The 23,788-nt window shown below is 43.1% G+C and overlaps 2 protein-coding genes across 3 annotated transcripts in view; both read right to left on the bottom strand.

The window, feature by feature from the left end:
* prdx4 (peroxiredoxin 4) overlaps positions 1–9,057 on the bottom strand; it is a 204,767-nt gene extending 195,710 nt beyond the window's left edge. The window contains exons 1-7 of one of the 2 annotated variants that reach the window (XR_013965177.1): positions 8,734–9,057; positions 7,604–7,721; positions 7,378–7,494; positions 5,303–5,425; positions 3,889–4,019; positions 2,474–2,508; positions 2,008–2,132 (exon numbers count right to left, since the gene is read on the bottom strand). Coding sequence is in view for 1 of the 2 variants with exons in the window: in XM_080780563.1 (XP_080636689.1) it covers positions 2,073–2,132; positions 2,474–2,508; positions 3,889–4,019; positions 5,303–5,425; positions 7,378–7,494; positions 7,604–7,721; positions 8,734–8,977 (828 nt within the window). In the remaining variant the exon portion in view is untranslated. Of the gene's footprint in view, positions 1–1,956; positions 2,133–2,473; positions 2,509–3,888; positions 4,020–5,302; positions 5,426–7,377; positions 7,495–7,603; positions 7,722–8,733 lie in introns of those variants that run through there. The other variant, XM_080780563.1, reaches the window with a different exon arrangement.
* Positions 9,058–10,511: 1,454 nt separating this feature from the next.
* Positions 10,512–23,288, bottom strand: LOC308326618 (pyruvate dehydrogenase E1 component subunit alpha, mitochondrial-like). Its single transcript, XM_080779582.1, has 11 exons — positions 23,179–23,288; positions 20,892–20,960; positions 19,039–19,212; positions 18,111–18,237; positions 16,633–16,724; positions 16,342–16,434; positions 15,991–16,146; positions 14,171–14,242; positions 13,482–13,549; positions 13,283–13,391; positions 10,512–12,442 (listed from the first exon to the last, which is right to left on the bottom strand). The coding sequence occupies exons 1-11, from the start codon at positions 23,224–23,226 to the stop codon at positions 12,278–12,280; spliced, it is 1,173 nt and encodes a 390-aa protein (XP_080635708.1). The 5' UTR covers positions 23,227–23,288; the 3' UTR covers positions 10,512–12,277.
* Positions 23,289–23,788: the final 500 nt, after the last annotated feature.

Raw genomic sequence — 23,788 nt, 5'->3', positions numbered from 1 at the left:
TAACACGGGTTTCGTTCTGAGACATGACTTGAATGCTGAGTCAATGTTAATCATTCACCACTGCAGCCATATAGGCTCCCAGCAGGTCAGCTTAATTATGAGAGCTTTTAAAAGATGCAATCTGTTTGAAGTTTCACTTCCAGGGACTCTTTTACACAGTGTGAACCGACGACCAGAAATGTAATTTAGGTTAAAAAAGCTACTTTTAAAACGAGTGAAATAATTAGCCCAAATAGCCTACTTCTATCAATTTATTACACACCCTCTGACCTCATGGTGGGAAAAAAATAAGTTGTTTTAGCTGGTACTTTTATTTACAGATTGGTAAAGTTGGCGAACTGTATAGCTTTCTCTGGACGAAGACCTTAGCTGGTGGTGGTTTCATTGTGAATGAAAACAAGTAAGCCGAGCACAGTACTGTTACTGTAGGCATATTTTATAGTACCTACCTGGCTATAGGTGAAAACAAAAGAAACCCGATTAGCATTTGAGTACTTGGGTGGGGCCAAGAGGTGTTACAATTGGCCACCGCAGTCACTGCTGGAGTACATTACATACTGTCATTTCAAGGACCTCCACATTGATATGAATTTGGCCCCAGACCCCCATCCCATGCAGGCAGGGAGAGAGACAGAGAGAGAAAGCAGATCTGCTATGTTTTAACCCGTTTTTAGGCCTGGGAACCATTCTACAAAATGACTTCTAAACCGTTTTCTGAAAAACCTAATGTTTCTGTGTCAGTGGTTCTCAAACATTTCCATGTCAAAAAGAAAGTTACCCAGTTTACCCAGAACTAGCGACCTTCCGATATGAAGACCGCTCCGCAAACCGTTCGGCCACCGCTGCCCCATAGCCGGTCTAAGGAGATTCATGTGTAGACTGAGGGAATCAAAGAATGTATTAATTATGGCCTTAACAGGGATCACACAGAGTGGTACAGTCTTCTCCTCATGTTTCTGGAAACACTGGAGGCAATGTTTATATGTCTTTAATTGACAAGGACTGCCTGGAGCGAAAATAGCCCGATATATATAGGCTATCTCTGTGTTGTTGTTTTGTATTTACTGTCATGTGTTTCCCTGTTTGTATATGGACCCATTGTGTCTGAAATAAAGTTTTCAATCAATCAATATGGATAATGTTGTTGAAAAAAAGTAAGATTGCGATGCTACGTAACACTAAAGGCAAGAAAACAAACATGAAGAAACACGTCAATATCAATAATACCACATCACGCAGACAAGAGTTAACTTTCTGACATTTGGAGGAAAGGTTAACGGTCTCCAGATCACTGCAGAAGAATCCACAACCTCAGCACGGCAGGAAGGAAACCATTGCTTAACCACTGATTTCACACGAAAATGCAAGATCTACAAGCTCACAAGGCTGTGACGAGCAATTATTATTAATCAATTTAGAGAAGATCTTTTAAGATTCTCTCCCCAAGACTTTTTGTAGAAATTCTCTCAACATTCCTGGAATGTTTTTGCTTAGTTATAACGTTTCCAAAATGAGGAAGCGAGGGTTAGGGTATACGTTCACAGATTCTGCCAGTGCTTTTCAATGGGGCCGGAGCGGTTTGTTGCCATTCATTCTGCCAATGCTTTTCAATGATCTTTCAAAAATAGCAGACCTACAAGCCCCTGGCACGCTATGAGCTTGTAGATCTGCTATTTTCAATAGCTAAATAATGCTTAGTTAAAACACCAAAAGGGGTCCTCGTCTAGAATGGGTTAACAGACCATAATATTCTCTTTCAACCAACCCAGGATGTGAAAATAAGGCTCAATACAGCACACATTACATCCAGAGAAAGTGACTCAGTCAAGAGACAATGCCTCCAATCTCAAGCAAAAATAGAAACGTTTATCAATTAGACCGTTGCAATGTCAGTCACAGTGTATTATTAGCCACACAAAGGCAGCTTGAGTTGGTGCAGATACCTACGCAGAAGGAGACGGACAACAGCTTACGAAAACTGTCTTTATTTGAACGTGGTGTTGGTTGTTGTTGTTGTGTTTAAGTGCAGGCTGTCACAGATTCGTCAAACAAAAGGAGGATGGGTCAGTTCTTCAGAGCTCCTTGTTCAGTTTGTCAAAATACTTCAGTTTGCCTGAAGGGTCTGGAATGATCTGTGGAATAAATAACGTTGTATTAATATGCGAAACAAATACAGATTAAATAAAAATGCATTCCAATCAATGATTCAACAGAAACTTTACAATAGATTCCTTAGCCCATTTTGGTCAGGAACGCCTTGGTGTTTTTAAACATTGTTATAATTTAGCTATTGAAATAGCAAATAGCAGATCTACAAGCTCATAGCGAGCCACAGAGACAGAGTGGCGCGCTACGAGCTTGTAGGTCTGCTATTTTTGAAAAATCATGAAAATATTTATTTCAGAAAACTGGAGAATTTAGAAGAATCTTTCTAAATTTCAAGGTCAGGCCTAAATAGCTTAGTAAAACTCACTGTGTCACTTCCTGGTTTCCAGTTTGCTGGACAAACTGAAAAAACAAAAACAAAAAAAACAACAACAATTCTCATCAGTAACAACGAAAGCATCCACTGTAAAAACTGTTTTTAATGGATCTGAAACCAACCATTATTTTACAGTGTGCCATTGTAAAATGGCATAACATGTATAAATAAGGGTAATGTATGCACAATGCAACATTTGAAATGTACCGCCAGCAGCCGGCCATAAACAGAACTCCCCTCTGAAAACCGACGGTGCAGTTGGATATGGAGAATTTCAAACTAGTTTTGTCGAATCCAAAGTTATTACCATTAATACCATTATAGGGCCGATTCATACTCCTATTTTACCTCTGTTTCGGCGCTGTAGTGCCGAAATGATTTCGGCTCGTCGCCAAATGACGTCACATTGTAGGCTCTACAGAGCCAAATGACGTCACATTGTAGGCTCTACAGAGCCAAATGACGTCACATTGTAGGCTCTACAGAGCCGAACCGACTTTTATTGGGCTCTAAAATAAGAGTATGAATCGGCCCTTAGTCAGCCAATGACCTGGGATGACTTCTTGGGACACTGCTCCCACAATGTGTGCGCGCGCTGTGTAGGCTGAATGCGATGCATGTAGGAATGGGTGTGTAACGCTCCCTCGCGCAAGACTAGACTAAGGGGGTCCGCTCAATAACTCCAACATGCCATTATTGGGATTCCAACCGCTAGGTTAGTGTGAGGTAGAGGCCTGCGCGGGAGGGAGTGTTTTCTTAATCCCACTCCCCCTGGATTTCTGACCATTCCCGAAACGCCCACGCAATGATTTAATGTCTGACCTCCCGCAGTTAATATCCGTCCTCCCTCCCTCAACAAAAACAATTAAATGCCATTAGTCCCAACGGCACACGGCACTGCAGTTTATACAGTACGTTCCCATTGAGACCCAAAAACCTTACATTTACCCAATGAGATTGAGCAGGCTCGCACCAGAGAGAGAGGGGGGGGGGGGTTGTTGATTTGTGAGGAGTTGCTCACAGATAGAGAAGCATATATAATAGGTAGGCCTATATATTATATTATATTGTGACCACGGACAACACAACGCGACGAGCCGCGCACAGGGTGAGAATGACAGTGACTCCACGTGCGATGTCCACAGCACAGTAGGGGAGATTACGTTCTCCTCAGACATATTCATATCTTGCTTAAGTGGTTAATCGCGGGAGGATGCAGGATTTTTAGGGGCCTGCTGGTTTTATCTTGACCGCCTGTTCCCGACCGCAGGTATTTAAATACCGCCCGGGCCCAATAATGACATGGCACCGCCCCAAAAAGAACCTTCATGGGATCCGGACCTGCCGTCACCCAAATGGAGTTGAAATTTGTATTTTCCCCAATCATTTATGGTTATTTAAGGTACCTTCTCCGTGTTTGTCTGTGTACTGGAAGGCCTGCACCAAACGCAGCGTCTCGTCAACGGACCGGCCGACAGGGAGGTCGTTCATGGTGATCTGCCTCAGGATGCCCTTGTTATCGATGATGAAAAGTCCCCTGAGAGAGAGAGAGAGAGAGAGAGAGAGAGAGATATGAGGGATGAATACCATCCATATTATGGATCAAGGCTCAGTTTTTCTTCCCCCCCCGGCGTGCGTCCTCATGTCAGAGCCCTGAATGAGGACATGATTCAAACAATTAACCACTTAAAGCCTGTCCACTTAAACCCTGGCCTTAGTTGGGCCGGATTGCCAAGGGCTCTACGTTTAATTTGACCGATTGATTTATTTTCGTTAAAATGTGTCATGCTTTAACAGGGTGAGAACGACAGCAACTCCAGGTGCGATGTCCACACAGCACAGTAGGGGAGAGTATACGTTCTCTCCTCGGAATCTTAATATATATTTTTTTTTGCATTTTTAGACATTAAACAATGATCAGACAAATAAAATGACCAACTAAAACATGGCAGATTACATCATTATTTGTAATAACACTCTTGAAAATGGGCCCGTTACCTCACATGATCTTATCAACAGGAGACCCGACCCGACATGAACCTACATCTATATTAGGCACCGTCTTGTTTTCGCTGTACACTTAATATCTTTGGAGAACATACAGCTGATCTACTGTACAAGCTCACGTTTCCACGGAAGGTGGGCTTGTAGATCTGCTATTTTCAGCATGCAACCAATTGTAAAATGACTCATACTGGATCTCTTGTCCACTAGTAGTCCCTTCCTAACATTTTAGTCTAGTTTTTATTTGTTGACCGAATTGTCAGTATATTTACTATTTAGTCATCGTAGCTTAGTTTTCCATGTAGTTTGTCGATGAAAAGAAAAAAGGTAGTCGACGAACATTTTTGGTCTTGGTTTTAGTCGAGGAAAACACTGACCTGAGAGTGTGTCTCTGGTCCTCCAGTAGTCTTTAAAACAACACTGACCTGAGAGTGTGTCCCTGGTCTTTAAAACAACACTGACCTGAGAGTGTGTCTCTGGTCCTCCAGTAGTCTTTAAAACAACACTGACCTGAGAGTGTGTCCCTGGTCCTCTAGGAACACCCCGTAGTCTTTAAAACAACACTGACCTGAGAGTGTGTCCCTGGTCCTCTAGGAACACCCCGTAGTCTTTAAAACAACACTGACCTGAGAGTGTGTCCCTGGTCCTCTAGGAACACCCCGTAGTCTTTAAAACAACACTGACCTGAGAGTGTGTCCCTGGTCTTTAAAACAACACTGACCTGAGAGTGTGTCCCTGGTCCTCTAGGAACACCCTGTAGTCTTTAAAACAACACTGACCTGAGAGTGTGTCCCTGGTCTTTAAAACAACACTGACCTGAGAGTGTGTCCCTGGTCCTCCAGGAACACCCCGTAGTCTTTAGCGATCTGGTGAGTCAGGTCAGACAACAGAGGGATCTTCATTGGTCCAAGCCCGCCCGTCTTTCTGGGTGTATTGATCCTGTAGAATAGATAACCCAGAAACACCATCAGAAACATTATGAAAGCTCGTTACAAATCAATGGGTAGCACTCGTGGGTGGAGGTGCTGGTAGGCAAAGAGAATGTACATAAAAAGACAGAAAACGTCCCACTGCTTCTCTCAGTCAGGAAGGGACCCCACACACACACACACCCCGTTTCCAGACCTAAGCGCAAAGCGGTTTTGCGCCGCGAACAGAAGAAGCTGTGATGCGTGTGTGTGCGCAGCTGGTTTTTAAGACAGCTGGTGGATGGGAATTAAGCTCCACCTCCGCGGACGATTGACACGGAGGAGGAGAGCGCTTCCCGGGAATCTGGCCGTCGCGCAAGTGGAGCTTTTTTCCCCATCCACCAGCTGTCTAAAAACCCGGTTTTTAAGCTGTGCGCAGCTGAAAACGTGCGAGGCTCTTTTGATAGTGTGGCAGCACCCACACACACACACACACACACACAACACGTTTCACCGTGTTGTTGACTTTGTCGGGTACTTCTATACAAGTAAGACTCGCAAAGCTAACGCTACGATAAATTGCAATAACAAGAATAAATTATGTACTTTTTTAAAGTTCTTTTAACTATTAAACTCTTGAGAGCGTGAAATGAAACCACTATTATGCTCTCAAGAGTTACATTATTTTTTAAGTCTACACAATTACAGTATGTAGAATTGTTATTTTTATCAACGCCTGTTGTCTCTCCTATATGTTACAGTACCACAACAATACAGCATGAATAGGACAAAATCCTATCAAACAACAAAATATTCTCATAGTATTGGGTAATTGTTTTATACTGTATTGTAATGTATTACTTTGTTTATGTATGGTGCAGGACAGGTCTGTGCGTCAGAGACTACCCCTGGCAGACAACATAAAGTAACCTTGGCTTGAACCTTGACGATGATGTAACTCTTTGATGAGTAATAATGATGGTTGAGTGGGTTGACAATGACATCAAGTTTCACTTTCAAGTTGATTTTCATACCGTAGCCTGTTTTCAAGGGGGAGTGGTTAACCAGGCAAATCATATCTGATTTGTAAAAGTAAACATGCAAAACCACCACCTGTTCCTTCCTTTAAAACCCATTCTGACCCGAGATCAGATTCTAAAAATGTCTTCTACATCCTAACAGTTTTCTGAAAAAGCTATGTTTATGTCAGTCGTTCGATTTTTCAAAGAAATAGCAGATCTACAAGCTCGTAGCGCGCCACTCGGTGGCGCGCTATGAGCTTGTAGAGCTTCTATTTTTCAATAGCTAAAGCATAACATAATATTAACACCAAAAGGGATTCCCAACCAAAATGGGTTAAAGAGCATGAGATGATCGGATTGAGAACACTTTGACTCAAGACATAAAAGACACATTGCCTTAATGAGGACAAAGACAAGACAAGACAGATTTGATAGTTAGTTTTTTTTCCTTCTCCCTTTCTTTTACAATTGACTAGTTTAGGCCTAATTATATGCTTAACTTTCTTTCTTTTTTTTACCATAAGAGGTGTGGTATACGAAGTGTGGGAGCCAGGGAACAGAAATGGTGTGGTGGTGTGTAAAGGCCTATTCATAGTCTGGATTTACGGTGGTGAGGTGACCACCGCTCCGGTGGTGAGGTGACCACCGCTCCGGTGGTGAGGTGACCACCGCTCCGGTGGTGAGGTGACCACCGCTCCGGTGGTGAGGTGACCACCGCTCCGGTGGTGAGGTGACCACCGCTCCGGTGGTGAGCTGACCACCGGAGCTGAAATAACGTTGAGCGGTGGTGAGTTAAAAAACAGAGAGAAGGGCTGGAGCGGTGGTTTGCTCTTCAGCGCGGCTCGTGACATCATGTTGTAGTTCGGTGGTCACCTCACCACCGCAAAATCCAGACTATATGTATGAGCCTTTAACGCAGAGCATGAGAAATATGTGATGAACACAGATGGCTTTTGCTTACCAGGCTAGGTGAGTGAACTGAGAGTCGACAGAACACGCAACCACCTCAGCGTTGATGCTACGGAACTCCTGCACACGGTCACTGAATGCTATGATCTCCGTGGGGCAGACGAATGTGCTACATAAAATAAAAAGGAAAGGAAAGTTAGAAAGAAAATCGGCATTTAGCCTGCCCTGAAGACAGTCAAAACCAAATCAAATAAGACGATCATAAATCCTTGACTCACAAGTCCAGGGGGTAGAAGAAGAAAACGAGGTATTTTCCTTTGAAGTCAGACAGTTTCAACTCCCTAAATTCACCGTCGATGACAGCTGTTCCTTCCCAGTGAGGCGCAGGCTTGGAAACTGACAGGCAGGAATTAAAACAAACACAGCGTTTTTGATTGCATTGTGCTGCATATAGTATTGACCACACAAAACTGTCACTATAGGAATAAGAATGAGTCACTATTTGCACAAATGATGGGAGTATCAGCAATAATACAAAAGTGTGCAGGTATATTAAAAGGCCTGTGGAGCAGGATATAACAGGGTACAGTTCAAGGAAGGCACAGGTCGGTCAATACAAATCACACCGCTAATATATTAAAGTCTAATGGTGATATAAATCAAACGCCATTTACAATGTATGTTTTTATGGGTTAGGGGTGTTTCTTCTCTGTATGTAGTGTTTTAGGTTGTCTGTTGTTTATTGGACCCCGAGTCTGAACAAATAAAGTTGATTGATTGACAATAAAGAGACAATAGAAGAAAAAAAAAATCAGGAAAACGCACTAAGACTTGTATAATAAAGTTTGATTGATTGACAATAAAGAGACAATAGAAGAAAAAAAATCAGGAAAACGCACTAAGACTTGTATACATAAGGGTCCTCCATTTTCAATTCAACAATTTAACATGATTAAACCCTTTTGCCTTAAGTTTCATATCAATTCAACATTGGTAAGGTGAGGTCTCTGTATCTCACTGCTACATGTGTTTCAGCTATGCATCTGGTCAGGAAGGGGTGGGTGGGTGTGTAGTGGGCAGATTTCACCAAATGTCATTGAATGACGTGTCCCTTCAAAGTTAGGCCTAGGCTATACTACTATGTTGTGTGTGTGTGTTCCTCTGAAAATAAAACACAAACTTATCAAGTAAAACATATTTTAAATGAACTCTTTGGCTTGACATTTTGCATGTCGTTTCCATTGTCATTGTTCTGTTTGCATTTTATGCACACACCAGTCACAACCAACCTGTCCTGCAGCATCCATTCATTGCCACTGAGACTGGAGGAAACACTGAAAGGTGTAATAATTTGTAAAAACAACCCCCAAAAGACTCAATGAACGCAACAAAAACACAACTAACTCACTCTTGGCTTGGCTGAGGTGCAGGGAATGGTCGGACACGCCGGGAACGCGGAAAGCCTCCCCGGGGTAGACGTGTCCTCCTGCGTAGTTGTAGCACGCCTGGTCCTTCTTGTTGTGGTTGTTGACATTGTCCTGGTCCGCTGAGACAGCCAGGAGGACGGTGCACAACACACACAGAACGTGTCTCAACATGGTGGTGGTGGTCCGTGGCGTGTGTGTGGAGGAGGAGAGCAGAACGTCTTCCATTCTGTCGTCCTGACCGAGAGACTTATAGTAGTGGTAGCATGTAGTAGTAGCACCGCTGCTAGTTAGTTGTAGCAGAAGCTTGAATCTCCCACCAGTGTTGCCAGATTGCGTGAGAGAAATACGCAATAAGGTTTGTTTGGTTGATTGATTTAATTCATTAACAGATTGGAGAAGTACAGTACATTTCTAGCACTACAACTCAATACAAAACTGTTAACTCATGTGGACGACACCTTAAAGTATTACACTTGTTTACAATAGGGCCCACCATGTTCAATTCATCATATAACTATTAAAACAAGCCCACTGTTTTTGATGAATTGAACAAGGTGGACCCTCTTGTAAACAAGTGTAGGGCCTAATGCTTTAATTATTATCAATCAAAACCCCCAACAAGGGGCTAGGGCTTGGCTATTCTCACCAAAATATATATTGTGGAAAAACGTGACAAACTTGGAATAGTGTCGAAACAATGTAAGTTTAACACACACATCTGATTGGTATGGTGGGTCCCTGCTGGCACAAAATATTTTTAGATGTAGGGTCCTTGGACAAATACATTCAAGGAGAATTCCATGATAGAAGGCTTTCTTACCTTTCTTTGTAGTCGTTACGTCCCCACCAAAGAGGTCCAGGTGTTTTTTTGTGCAAAAACTCCTATTGACTATTTCCCCTACGATAGGCCCTCAATGAATTGCATTGAATTGAATGGGAATTGAATGGGGCTATGGGGTGTTATGCTAATTCACTTATTTCCATCGAAGTAGTAAAGTGTGACGCTTGGGATATGAAGAGAGGATATATACAAAAAATATATAATTTTGAGCGATGGAAATAAGCAAATTAGCACAACACCCCATAGCCCCATTCAATTCCCATTCCATTCAATGAAATTAATTTAGGGCTTATGGTAGGGGAAATAGCCCATAAGGAGCTTTTGCACAAAATAACACCAGAACACCTGGACCCCTTTGGTGGGTACGTAACTACAAAGAAAGGTAAGAAAGCCTTTTAGTATGGAATTCTCCTTTAATGTGTGGCCAGGGGGTCCTTGACCGTGACATGGAAATGTATGAGAATCCCAGTCAAGACCAAAACAGCAACTACACTTTAGAAATAAACTCAAAAAACCACAACTGAACTACCAATATTTACAAGCAGCTTTACAGAATAACGACCCTAAAATCGCTTATAATAAGCGGACATGGCAACACTGTCTCCCACCTGCATCAAGACAGCACGATATATGTATGGATGCTAGATCCGTTAGGGGATTTCAAAATAAAACTAGCATTGATGGGTTTTTTGCATCAATTGTGTCACCCAGTTGTACCAAAGAGAGATTTCTACTCTGGCCAAACAGATGCGCTCTCTTAATTATTTTCTACATTTCCCAAACATATCATTACAAGGGGCAATTGTTTGAAAGGAATAAGTTATCTGTTGAAATTCAACAACTTTATCATTATTGTAACACAACAAAGAAAACCCACCACTACCACTCCACCTTTAAACAAACACAAACACAGGCACAAACATTCCAATGTTTTTATTGCATGAATCCAATGTTCCTGCAAAGCATTATCTTTAATGCTCTGCTGTCTGTCTGTAATATGCATGTCTGTTATGTAACAGTTTACCACAAATACTCTCATAGGTGGTTTTCACAGATTTATTTCTTTATGTACTTGTAATATTACTCTGTCATCTCATCTTATGTTTGCCAGGCATTTGTTATACATTATGGTGAGAAGGGTTTCTGTACTAACCTGACTCCGCCAGCTGGAGGCAGCAGTGAGTTAGTTCCGCCTAGGGAACTTGTGAACTCAATACTGCCTCAACCTGGCCGTGTCAGGTTATTTCTATACTTCTCCATCAGGAAACTAAAACGGGAGTGTAGAAAATATTTGCGAACTGAAACCAAAGGATTCCAGCAGAACACAGAACCGCACTGCCATCGCCTTCATCACAAAACAACCTTCCCAGCAACAAAATAAGAGGAGTGGCCCACAATAGTACTACTACAAACCCCCTTTCCAGAAAAACAAGAAATGATTTAAGAGAGAGAGAATAAACTACTGTAAATAGATGTTTGAATCATGATTGAAGACCATGAAACGTTGAATTAGATGTACATGACAAAGAGTTTTGGATGAGGGTTCATGTTACGGTTACAATCAGGGTGATCCAAATAAACCGTTTTTTATGAATACTACTCAAAAATGGAGTCACGCAGACAGTTTCAGTATCTGCTCTGCTAGCAAAAGAGAAAAAGAAAGTAATGAACATGTATCCAAATCCGTCTCTTACTCAGCATTTATCTCCTTAAATGTTTGCCGACACATTCCTCTTCCAAACAGCACATGATGCTTCAGGCACAATGTGTGCTTTGGAAAAGCTACATCATGAATTATGTTTTAAGAGGAAAAACAATGATGGGGAAAATGTCATAATTATGCATTTTCTGCTGACTTTTAAGCGAGGATCTAGGGACTATACGTGAGAACTTTTACCATGGATTAATTCTTGAGAGATTGCACAAATAAGACCATTTCTAAAAAGAAGAAGCAATGTCGGAGAATGAGGTATGCCGACGATTATTATGAATAACAACCGAGAACCCTGTTTACTCGTGTTTTACTGTCCAACCAGTACATTCAGCATCAGTCAATCATCTAGACATAGATGGATATAGAGATACTAAGGGATCACAAAATACCCTTCTAAGTGCCGTGTGTGTCTTTCCAATTTAGTGTCCCTTCTTATTTTCCCCTCGTTTTTCTTAAGCTTTCCCCCAACATGAAAACAACAGTTCATAATAGTTAAACTTGTATGCTTGCTGGCTGGGGTACTAACCTTCTTTCTTTAATGCAACCTAAAAAATATAAATAAAGAGGAACTCCCGAATGTTGAATCTTATTATAAATAACTATGTTTTAATATATTTTGACTCGTGATGCCATAACAGTACAAAAATGTGTGTGTATTTTATTTCACCCCCCTAATGGCGTTACTTACAATGTCAACTTCAATGCTAAAACATCATGGGGTTGACGGTGCCTTTCCGAAACCTGGGAGCGCTAGACTCGGTATAACCTTACTACAGTATACGCCGTTTGGTCTCGAGTAAAACCGGCGTAAAGAAAGCCACTGGTCTGGCGTTGGCGATCTGGAGATTAGGGGGTGTGGTGGAGGGAGGCCATACAGTACAGCTGACAGGGGGGTGAATACTGTACAAAACACCAGAAAGAAGAAGTATGGGAGAGAAGAAGGGGAGACTTGACGGGAGGGATCAGACTTTTAGCTGACGGACTTCAGCTTGGCCCAAGGGTTCACGCCCCGCACGTCCATGGGCGGCTCGTTGGAGAAGATGTGGTTACACAGGTCCTCCAGCGGGGGCTCTGGGTCCATGGTGGCGAACAGCGCCGCGTCCTCGATCTCCTTCCTCACCTCCACGTCGATCTCCTGCACAGAAACGTTACTATAACCGTTAACACCTCCACGTCGATTTCCTGCACCGCAAGACAAAGCAACGATGAAACGAGACAATGGATGGATCCGCAAGTTTGGCTGTAATGAAATCACTAGCTAACTATATAGTAGCTGGTGATTTTATTCAGCTACATTATAGGCCAATTTAGCGGAGCAACTGAATCACATCAATTTGTACGTTTTTGGCAGCGCTACGTCGCATCCACTTTCTTACTGAAAGAAGACCACGAATACTAACCACCACAGCGTAGTCAGAACGAGGCAGGTCACAGGAACGGGACGATACAGCAGCGAAGGAGTAGAGGACACCGGAGCGGTGTCCTCTCCTCCGGTTAAAGTCCTACTATTTGTCACATACATTGCTGTATGTGAAATACACACTCCACATTTGAGACACAGCCGTGCCGCGCTCAGGAATCATTTATAGTTGATCTAACCTAACCCCCCAAATCCAACATCCAACACAAACCAAGTCCCATTCTTTCCCAGTCTTTGGTATGACCCCGACCACGACCACCCAGTTTCAGGGCAGACACTCTAACCACTAAGGCCACTGAGCTGGTCAAAGTATGTTTGGCCAGTCAAGAGTTCAGACAGACAGACAGGTACCTTCAGCTCCTCTATGCTGGCCATGTTGTTGCTCAGCATGACAGACAGACAGACAGACAGGTACCTTCAGCTCCTCTATGCTGGCCATGTTGTTGCTCAGCATGACAGACAGACAGACAGGTACCTTCAGCTCCTCTATGCTGGCCACGTTGTTGCTCAGCATGACTGACAGACAGACAAACAGACAGACAGACAGACAGGTACCTTCAGCTCCTCTATGCTGGCCATGTTGTTGCTCAGCAGGCGGTCCTTCAGCATGGAGATGGGGTCACTCTTGCTGCGCACTTCCTGGATCTCCTCGCGTGTACGGTAACTGTGACAGGAGAGAGAGACTGGTTAAGACACCAAAAGGGGTTCCCCCCCCAGAATGGGATAAGAACACTATTTGTTTGTATTTATTTACCTGACACCAGGATCACTCATACTGTGTCCATGGTAACGATAGGTCTGCAGTTCCATGACGACAGGGCCCTGAAAATGACACACATATTGATTGATTGATTGAAATATTTATTAACAGTTTGCAGAATTACAGTACATTTCAAGCACAACTCAATACAAAGACTGTTAACTGTGAGTGGACGACCCCGATAAAGCGTTACACTTCCACTGACTAAAACTACATGGAAACTAAATGAAAACTAAGCTATGATGACTAAAACTAAGACTATGTATATTGATAATTCCGTCAACAATTAAAAACTAGACTAAAATGTTAGGGACTAGTGGACAAGAGATCCACTATAAGTCACTTTAAAATTTGTTGCATGCTGAAAATAGCCGATCTACAAGCTCACAGCGCCGTCGCGTTGTGGGCTTGTAATGTAGATATAGCTATTTTCAGCAAGTGAAATTACGACAACATCAAGGCCCTCCAAAATACATTTTGTACGACTAAATCAACTGTAGATTTAGTCGACTAAAACACTAAACACTGAAAACAGTAAAGCTTTCCAGGTGACTAAAATGTGACTAAAACTAAATGAAAACTATCCAAGAGACTATGACTAAAACTAAAATCTAAATTCGCTGCCAAAAACAACACTGCTCCCTAGTGGACAGGAGACGTCTTTAAAAAAGCGGTTATCTTACCTTCCCAGCTCGGCAGTGATCGGCAGCAAACTTGGTGGCTTCCCTGACACAGAGCACATCCATACCGTCCACCTGAAATACAACAAGGTTATTTTATTTAGAAAACATCAGTGTTAATTCTTTCTGAATATTTTGACTTAGTCTTAAGGCACACACACACACCGTCTGTGAACGCTGCACGTCAAAACAGCCGCCACCGTTATTTTCAATGAACCTACCCCACATCGCCGGAAAATAGAACAGTGGCGTATCGGAGCGTCAGGCGAGGCGTGAACGCGCGTCGGACGCCGCCGGTGTCACGGTGTGTGTAGGGCTTTAGGCTTTTAGACATATAGGGCTGTATTTTGCGTGTATTAAGTACCCGGTCTTATTCCCTAACTTGAGTAAACTAAAGACCTGGAGGCGTGATGGATGCTCTTCGGCCACTCAGAATAGCCAAATGGCATTGATCACGCCTCCAGGTCTTTAGTTTACTAAAGTTAGGGAATAAGACCGGGTACTTAAGACACGCAAAATACAGCCCTTAGTCTTAGTCTACGACGTCAACAAAAAGAACACTGGTGCAAATCTTTCCAGAATATTTTGATGCATTAAAAATCATGTCTATTATAAAAGGGTGCAGAAAACAGCACTTTCCTCCAAGGAACACATCAGTGAGCACAGCTCTAGTTCATACTCACAACCACTACCATGAGGGGATGTTCACGCAGAGCAAAACGTCTACTAGCTCAATGTGTGCCAAGGACTTATTTAACCAACACAGACACACATAGGTGAACACGGACAAAGCTGTTCCTTGGAGTGGTTGCACCACTCAAAAACAACCATGTTGTTTTCATGCTCATACCCAGCCAGCCAGCCAGCCAGCCAGCCAGCCAGCCAGCCAGCCAGGCACACACAGTTACTTAAGGAAGTGGTTGCACCACTTAAAAAAAACCTAACCTTATTCCCAACTTTAACCTCAGTAAAACGCTGCCAAACCCTAAACTTATTATTATTATTTATTTTTTCTACATTTTTATCCCACGATTTTGTAACCCAGTTTTCTTTTCACCCAGTGCCAATTATCTAATGTAATCCTGGGCGCTACACTTCCTCTGCCAACCTGGGGGGGCAGCGGACTGACCTCATGCCTCCTTCTATGCATGAGGAGTCCAAGCTGCTTCTTTTCACCTGACAGAGGGGAATTTCCCCGGCCGGACGTAGCGCGTGGAAGGGACACGTTATTCCGACCAGTTCCTTTCCCCTCCATCAGGCGCCCCGGCTGGCCAGGGGGAGATAGTTATACAAGAATACAAGAACCACAGTCTGTGTGAGGTTGACGGGGGAAAAAAAACCCAAGGGCGATCGTGTTTTAAGGCGAGCATTCCGGATACCGAAGCCAGGAATAAAAATAAAGGGGGGCATTAATTACCAGGAGCCCAGGGATGTAGTCTCCTCTCTTGTAGTAAATAAAGATAAATAAAGGGGGGCATTAATTACCCGGAGCCCAGGGATGTAGTCTCCTCTCTTGTAGTAAATACAGATAAATAAATGGGGGCATTATTACCCGGAGCCCAGGGATGTAGTCTCCTCTCTTGTAGTAAATACAGATAAATAAATGGGGGCATTATTACCCGGAGCCCAGGGATGTAGTCTCCTCTCTTGTAGTAAATACAGATAAATAAATGGGGGCATTATTACCCGGAGCCCAGGGATGTAGTCTCCTCTCTTGTTAGTAAATAAAAATAAATAAAGGGGGGCATTAATTACCCGGAGCCCAGGGATGTAGTCTCCTCTCTTGTTAGTAAATAAAAATAAATAAAGGGGGGCATTATTACCCGGAGCCCAGGGATGTAGTCTCCTCTCTTGTAGTAGTCTGTGCTGGCGGCAGACCGCTCCACGGACATCCCCATGCCGTACTTGTTGTTCTCACAGATGAAGATGACCGGGAGCTTCCACAGAGACGCCATGTTGTAGCTCTCAAAGATCTGACCCTGTGGAGAGTTAAGGAAAAACGAACATTGAATTAATGTATATTGGAGGGGCTAGCACCCCTCAAAAATAACAGGCAATTTCAAGACAAGAAAGTCACTACATACAACCTACATGCATGTCCACAGGTATGACATCATGTCATATCACACTGTGTAGAAGATGAAGAAAACATTTGCTTGAACTCCATACTGTACCTGATTGGCAGCTCCGTCTCCGTAGAGACTGACACAGAGCTGATTATTCTCCAGGTATTTGCAGGCGAGCGCCACGCCAGCTCCCAGAGGCACCTGTGCATGGTTACAAACGTCACATTTGGAACATACTTTAACCCCTTTTGGTGTTTTAAACATTATGTTATAATTTAGCTTTTGAAAAATAGCAGATCTACACGCTCATAGCGCGCCACCGAGTGGCGCGCTACGAGCTTTTAGATCTGCTATTTTTGTTACTAATGCCGGTTTCCTCCATAAAGAGAAAGGAATTACCTGAGCTCCCACTATTCCGTTCCCTCCGTAGAAGTTTTTAGTGTACATGTGCATAGAGCCTCCCTTGCCCTTGGCAATTCCTCCTCTTCTGCCTGAAAGGAAGACCGTGAAAACAAACAATGCAGATGAGAGAGAGAGAATACAAATAAAGAGTGATGTGATAGTATACACGAAAACAAAAAAAGGACATCATTTATGACCAGGGGTGACATATCTGGCCTGAGCTGGGAGTCTGGGACAGCCTGGGAGACAGTTGGGGCGTGCTTTTACTTACCGGTATTCATTATTTTTTATAATAAATATAACTAGCAATTTTTTTTTTCTCTTATATTTTTTTATCCCACGATTTTGTAACCCATTTTTCACCCCTGTGTCAATCATCTACTGTGATCCTGGGCTCTACACACCCTCCGCCAACCTGGGGAGAGCAACGGACTTGAACTCATGCTGCCTTCATGCTTGAGTGTCCAAGTTGCTCCTTTACACCTGACAGGGGGGAGTTTCCCTGGTTGGACGTATAGCGCGTGGAAGGAACACGTTATTCCAACCAGTTCCTTTCCCCTCCATCAGGCGCCCCGGTCGGCCAGGGGGAGGCAGTTGAGTTTAGAGACCAGGATTACTGCATGTTTATGTGAGGGTACCTACCCTAGGGGACACGGGGAGAACATGCATACTTCACACAGAACTAGCAATTTTAACTACATTTACATTATGTTTTGTTAGTTGCACATGCTGTGTCTGCCAATGTTTGATTTCAAAATGGTTTATTCAGAGAAAGGATGAATGGCCTAATATGATTAAGTCAATACAGAATTACCAAATCATAAAAGCAATGCTTGCTGGGGAATCTTCACAGGAGGCAGAGACTGAGGTCGCATTCGCACCTCGAATTCGGTAGACTCGATGCGAAGAATGGGCGGAGAAGTTCTTGTCATTCTTGCATATTTAATTTTCTGCGTTTGTTGCACACTGCACTGTCATTCGCAGCAATTGGAAGCGCAGCGGGGAACCGTATCAATGTGTTCAATTCATAAACTACATAATGAAATATATGGTGTTAAGATTATACTTCGAGTAATGGTTAGGACACAGAATTAGGGTAACTAGACGTGTCTCTCTCTCGGTGTGTGTGTGTGTGTGTGTGTGCGCGCACGCATGCACTATTCTTTTGGGCAGGGTGCATGTGGAGGTACAGTGCAGACAACAGCACAAAATGGATCCGACCTCCGACATCCGACATTTACAAGTTTATCGAGATAAATCGAGTAGATTGTTTCCGGGTCGTGGCTTTCAGAGTAAAAGCGCTGAGACAACCCCGGCAACCCAGAGATCCTATTTTGAAGCACTTCCGGCACAGAGTGTGTTTTAAACGTTTCACAGGGTATAGTCAAGTGGGTACACCCTGGAACCCGCCCCAAAAAGGACCCCAATATTGAGAACCAATTTGTGCATGGAGTATCTGAGCGTGGTGTACTCACCGGTCAGCTCAGCCATGATCTCCTTGACCGTGCCCCCTCGGGTGAGGGTGTAGGCGTGGGCGCGGTATGCGGTGATCAGGTGGTCCGACAGGTTGATGCCCCTCTCGATACCAAGCGCACACGCTTCCTGTGAAGAGCAACGCGTTTGCCTTAAAGTCGCCTTATTCATCCAGCAATATCAATCATTACATGATGAGATGAGACAGGCATGAAACTCAAGAAATACAAAGATTTTTGTTATATAACTGGACTGTATGCACCTGAGAATATCAATGTCTTGAGTTTTTACTCCTCAGAGTATAGGTGCCACTGTTTCTAGATCTTTACAGTCGAGGATTACCGGTAAATATCTATTGTGTGAAGTTGTTCACATACATTCTTATTTAAAAAGGAGCATTCAGTGATTAGGAAAACCTTCTTCAAATCAACAAATGCAAATACATAAACATAAATCTCTTCCTGGTATATCAGGTATAGGACACCAACTGCCTCCCAGATAGTGATTCCGTTTTGGGGCTTGAATCTTGGATAGGACATAAAAGTAACCTCTGTTGACTTAGTTCGGAAATTCTCACTGAGCGCATCGATGCGCACCAATCTATCTTGTTGTAAAATCTGGCGTGCTGAGCCCTAGATGTGCCCCAGAGTGCCCGCACTGAGCGACCCTACTCGGTCCTTCAGTGTGTGTGTGTGTCACTGTGGCGTCTCGAGCGCTCCCCGAGGGTGAAAGCTAACGCTATAGCTAAGGAAAGCATTTAGTACATCACCATAAAGTGTTCATTATTTACCTTGGCTCATGTTTTTTAACTGGTACAAACGAACAGTTTGAACTGGTTGTTCGTAAATAAGCCACATTCTTCAATGTGCTCTGTGACGCGACAGCCCAGCGGCCAGCGCACTCAAAAAAACCTGCATAATGCTACCGTACCTGTCCGTCGTACAGGTGACAGAAGCCCCTGATGATTTTCTGCTTGTAGAGTTGGTCGGCCTTCAGCTCCATGCGCCTCATGGTCTGCATGAGCTTGTAGTACGCCAGACCATCCTCTCGGGTCAAGGTCGCCGTCAGCGGCGGACCCTCCTCGAATTTGTGGAGGTCGCATTTCTGGAGGGAGGACGGACGAGGACAGACAGACAGACAGACAGACAGACAGACAGACAGACAGACAGACAGACAGACAGACAGACAGACAGACAGACAGACAGTAAAATCAGCGTTAACGAACGTATCCATTTGTAACTCTGAGATAGGAGGCAGGTGATATCAGTGTTGTTTTCGTCGACTAAAACTATGACGAAAAATGTTCGCCTTTTTTCTCCACTGACAAAAACGACATAAAAACGACATAAAAAATTAAGCCATGATGAATAAAACTATGACTGTCGATTTTGTCAACAAATAGCGACTAGACTAACATGTTAGGAAGGGACTAGTGGACAAGAGATCCAGTAAAGTCATTTTACACTTGGTTGCATGCTGAAAATAGATCCTATGTTGCCTTTCTCTCATTTTACACACGTATGCAAAATGCACCATTTCTGAGACATATCTCCATAAGCTTCTCATAATGAACAGGAAATCACAGAGTGTTCTACTGTGTGTACTACAAATGTGCTATACTCACTGATGATTACATCATCAACAGGTAACGCTGGTTATTCATTCAGTCATCTGGGTGCACGTGCATGTGTGTGTGTGCTAGGGCTTTTTAAAGAAACTAGTCGACTATTCAACTAGTAAATCCACTAGTCAACCCTGTTGACTAGTGTCACTAGTGTTGACTAGTGTGACTAGTGTCAAAACTTTTTTTTCCGTCCCATTTTTATAGGCCTCAAGATCAGCTTAATTATAGATTCTAGTCACCTGATTGTACACAGTTTTTAAATGTACAACTATTATTAAGAAAAAAATATAAACGTTTTTTTTTTTTTACATAATAGGTAGGCCTAGTTAAACAACTAGGTCAAAATGACTAGAAGTGAAAGCCCTAGTCTGTCTGTGTGTGTGTGTGTGTGTGTGTGTGTGTGTGTGTGTGTGTGTGTGCACTTTACCGGCAAGAACCCAATAAAAGTATTGTTTAACAAATGAAGACCAAGCCAGCAGATCTACAAGCATAAATGGAGTTTCCAGCTATAGGAGATCAGCTAGTGTTTTTTCTTTTCTTTTTTAATATATTTTTTATCCCAAGATTTTGTAACCCATTTTTCACCCCTGTGTCAATTATCTAATGTGATCCTGGGCTCTACACACCCTCCGCCAACCTAGTCCCCATATATGGGGGACAAGGGGAGAGCAACGGACTTGAACTCATGCTTCCTTCATGCCTGAGTGTCCAAGTTGCTCCTTTACACCTGACAGGGGGGAGTTTCCCTGGTTGGACGTAGCGTGTGGAAGGAACACTGCACACTCCTACACTGGTAGGAGATCTGCTAGTGTTGATGGTTTGATGGACATTTAACGACAACACTTTGTAAACTTGACCTTTGGCTCGGTACCGTATACTTGGTACTCTGCTGTATTTTTTAACGGAAATAGCAGATCTACAAGATCCCTAGCAGGAATGCTAGGGTTCAAATGGTTAATGCAAATATAAAAATAAATAGGTCCCCGAGTCCCTATCACACAAAGATTTGGCGGCCCACCCCCTTACAGTATCCCTGAGCCCCCCCCACCCCGAGGGTCCCAGACAGCGACAGGACACCCTGTTGAAGACCCCTGGACTGGACTGGACTGAACAGACAGTAACCTGAACTAAAAACCCACATCGTTCGCTCCAGACGTACCTTGATGTCAAAAGTGGCCTCGGTAGTGAAGTCGGCGTACGAACGGGCCTGGATGACCACAGCACTGGCCTGAAAGAACAACAACAACAAAGAAAGTTAATGAACTAATGTGTGAGAACCAATTACTAATAAACATCCATTAAAAGACACAGGATAAAAAGGATGAATCCAGAAAAAGCACTAAGACTTGTTTTACATCAGCCGATACCTCCATTTTCAATTCATCAGAACATTTAAAGACATACAAATATACACTGACTTCTATGACTTTAACTTTGTTTTTTTACAGGGGCCAGTTGCAGCTGCCCGTGCTCTTTGAGAGCGCTTTTGAAGGACTGGTCAGGCTCCTACTTGGCCTCACCCCCCGAACCCACCTCACCCCTGCCCACTTTGACAGGCTGGGATGGCTTAGGGTCGACGACAGAGTACAGCATCTTGCAATGGGTCTGGTCCACAAGATTAGATACACCACCAAGATACCCATGTACCTGTCTAAATACTTCCTTAATGTAAACGAAGTCCACACCCACAACACCAGAGGGAGTGCAACAAACCATGTACAACCCAGATTCGGCACAAACAAGGGACTAAATTCTTTTCGCTCCTATGCGACCAAAATGTGGAACGCCCTACCAACAGTCATTAAGACATGTGAATCCCTTGGCTCCTTCAAAACTGCTCTCAAAGGGCACCTACGGATGGCTGCAATTCGAAACTGGCCTCTGTAAAAGCTGAATTTGTATCTGGATTGTACTATGTTTTTGTATGGACGTGGTGTTGGGTGCCTGCACATATGCACACATGGCATCAACGCATGGTGTTGTGTGCAGGCGCCCTACACTCTGTCTTTGTACTATGGATTGTACTATGTTTTTGTATGGACGTGGTGTTGGGTGCCTGCACATATGCACACATGGCATCAACGCATGGTGTTGTGTGCAGGCGCCCTACACTCTGTCTTTCGTTTTCTTTTCTTTTATCCCCCTGTTCCCCTCACTGTATATATACTTTTTTTCCCTTTTCGCTTCCTATATGATGAATTCCTGTTCTGTTCTTTAACTACATAGAAGTGTCTATTTGTTTGTCTCTAAATGTTTTGATGAATTGAACAATGTGGACCCTGTTGTAAACAAGTGTAAGGCTTAATTGGGTCGTCCACTCACAGTTAACAGTCTTTGTATTGAGTTTGTGCTTGAAATGTACTGTAATTCTGCAAACTGTTAATAAAGATTTCAATCAATCAATCAATCAATCAATCAATCAATCAATCAATCAATCAAGGAGTCTAGGGATTCACGAATGAATTTCACGGATTTGACTGCATCATCATAAGGCTTGTGGTTTATTGGGAGGCGATATGATGGCATTACACATTTAGCTGGCTGTCACTCCTCCACTAGTGGTGGGTTTTGCCTGCAAACTCACGTATCAGGATACAGAGGACACGATACGATATATATCCACATACAATATTATACGTTGCTTCCAAAAATAATGACCATGTATTCACGAGAGCTCTTCTTTAGTATTCTGTACTGAAAAACACTTTCAGGCCCACAGTCAGAGATTTTTAAATAAAAATAAAAAGCCACCTCGTGGTTTTATTGTGCATTGCACCTACACACCATGTGTTTTATATGTCAAAACGTCATCGCCCACACAATCGATATAGCTGTATATAATATATATATATATATGTATATCAATAGAATATAGCCTATTGCCATGTCGTTTAATTGAACCCGCCACCACTAGCTGTCACACTACTGACTGACTGCTACTTTCACCATCTCATTATTGTTGTTGTGTATTTGACAGCTGATCAATCAATGTCAAATACAACAACACACTGTTGTTGCAACATTAATCTGGTGCAATCATCATCATATCACATTGATTGATTGTTGTTAGCAGGATGGGTACAGTTCAAGGAAGGTAGCCTACAGTACAGGTCAATACAAAATCTGCTATTACGAGCATAAAACCAGAATATGCACTAAGACTTGTTTACATAAGGGTCCTGCGTTTTCAATGTATCAGAACATTTCAAGACCACATCACTGAACCTCTACTGTACTGTAGTGTACTCTACTGTACAGCTACCTTTAGCTCAGTAAGCTAACTCATCACCGGGGCCTCTTCTCGTATGGGACAAGGTCAGCTCAGCTGGCTGATTTTTGACATGACATTTGCGGGGGTAAACATCGCTTGTTATACCCGGACAACGACACACGAGTCGAGTTTATGCTCCGTTCTGTTAGGAATAAAAATGGCTTTTAGAACTTACATTTCTCTGAGCGCAGGCTCTCAGAACATTAGAGACGTTGGCCAGCATCTTTCTCCTCCTCTGTTGGTTTCCACTCTGTCACAGATCAAGTCCACCTTACTGTGTGTGTGGGGTGGGTGGGACATATATCCCATAGGCCGCGGGGACGGGCCCCGCTGCCATTGGCTGGTTGGCTGGCTGGTTGGTTGGTTGCTAGGCACAAAAGTTGAAGTTATGTAAATAGTAATATCAATGCAAAGTTTCAAACGTTTACACACCCCAAAAAATATCATAAATCATATGAAAAATAAGAAATAAAAAAAGAGTAGCTCATAATAATTTGCGATGCTTGTAGAGCTCAAAAAAAAATAATATATATATATATATATACACACACACACACACACACACACACACACACACACACACACACACACACACACACACACACACACACACACACACACACACACACACACACACACACACACACACACACACATCAACATCAAGGTTAATTAGTATGCAACACATTGAACCAACCAATCACCGATGCGAACGGTCGTCCCTCTGGCACATGGGATTCTACACTGTATACCCTTCTTCTGTCCTTCCTGTGCTCGAAGAGGTG

The sequence above is a fragment of the Protomyctophum bolini genome (genome assembly GCF_963924005.1).
Source record: "Protomyctophum bolini genome assembly, chromosome: 13".
Taxonomy (NCBI): domain Eukaryota; kingdom Metazoa; phylum Chordata; class Actinopteri; order Myctophiformes; family Myctophidae; genus Protomyctophum; species Protomyctophum bolini.
This window is presented reverse-complemented; position numbering and strand designations above follow the sequence as displayed.

Coding starts and splice junctions, on each gene's coding strand:
- LOC308326618 (XM_080779582.1), bottom strand. CDS start 23,226: ATGCTGGCCAACGTCTCTAATGTTCTGAGAGCCTGCGCTCAGAGAAAT. Junction 13,550..14,170: donor ATCACTGCCGAGCTGGGAAG/GTAAGATAACCG, acceptor TGTCATTTTCAG/GGCCCTGTCGTCATGGAACT. Junction 12,443..13,282: donor CCAGCATAGAGGAGCTGAAG/GTACCTGTCTGT, acceptor GTTTCTGTGCAG/GAGATCGACGTGGAGGTGAG.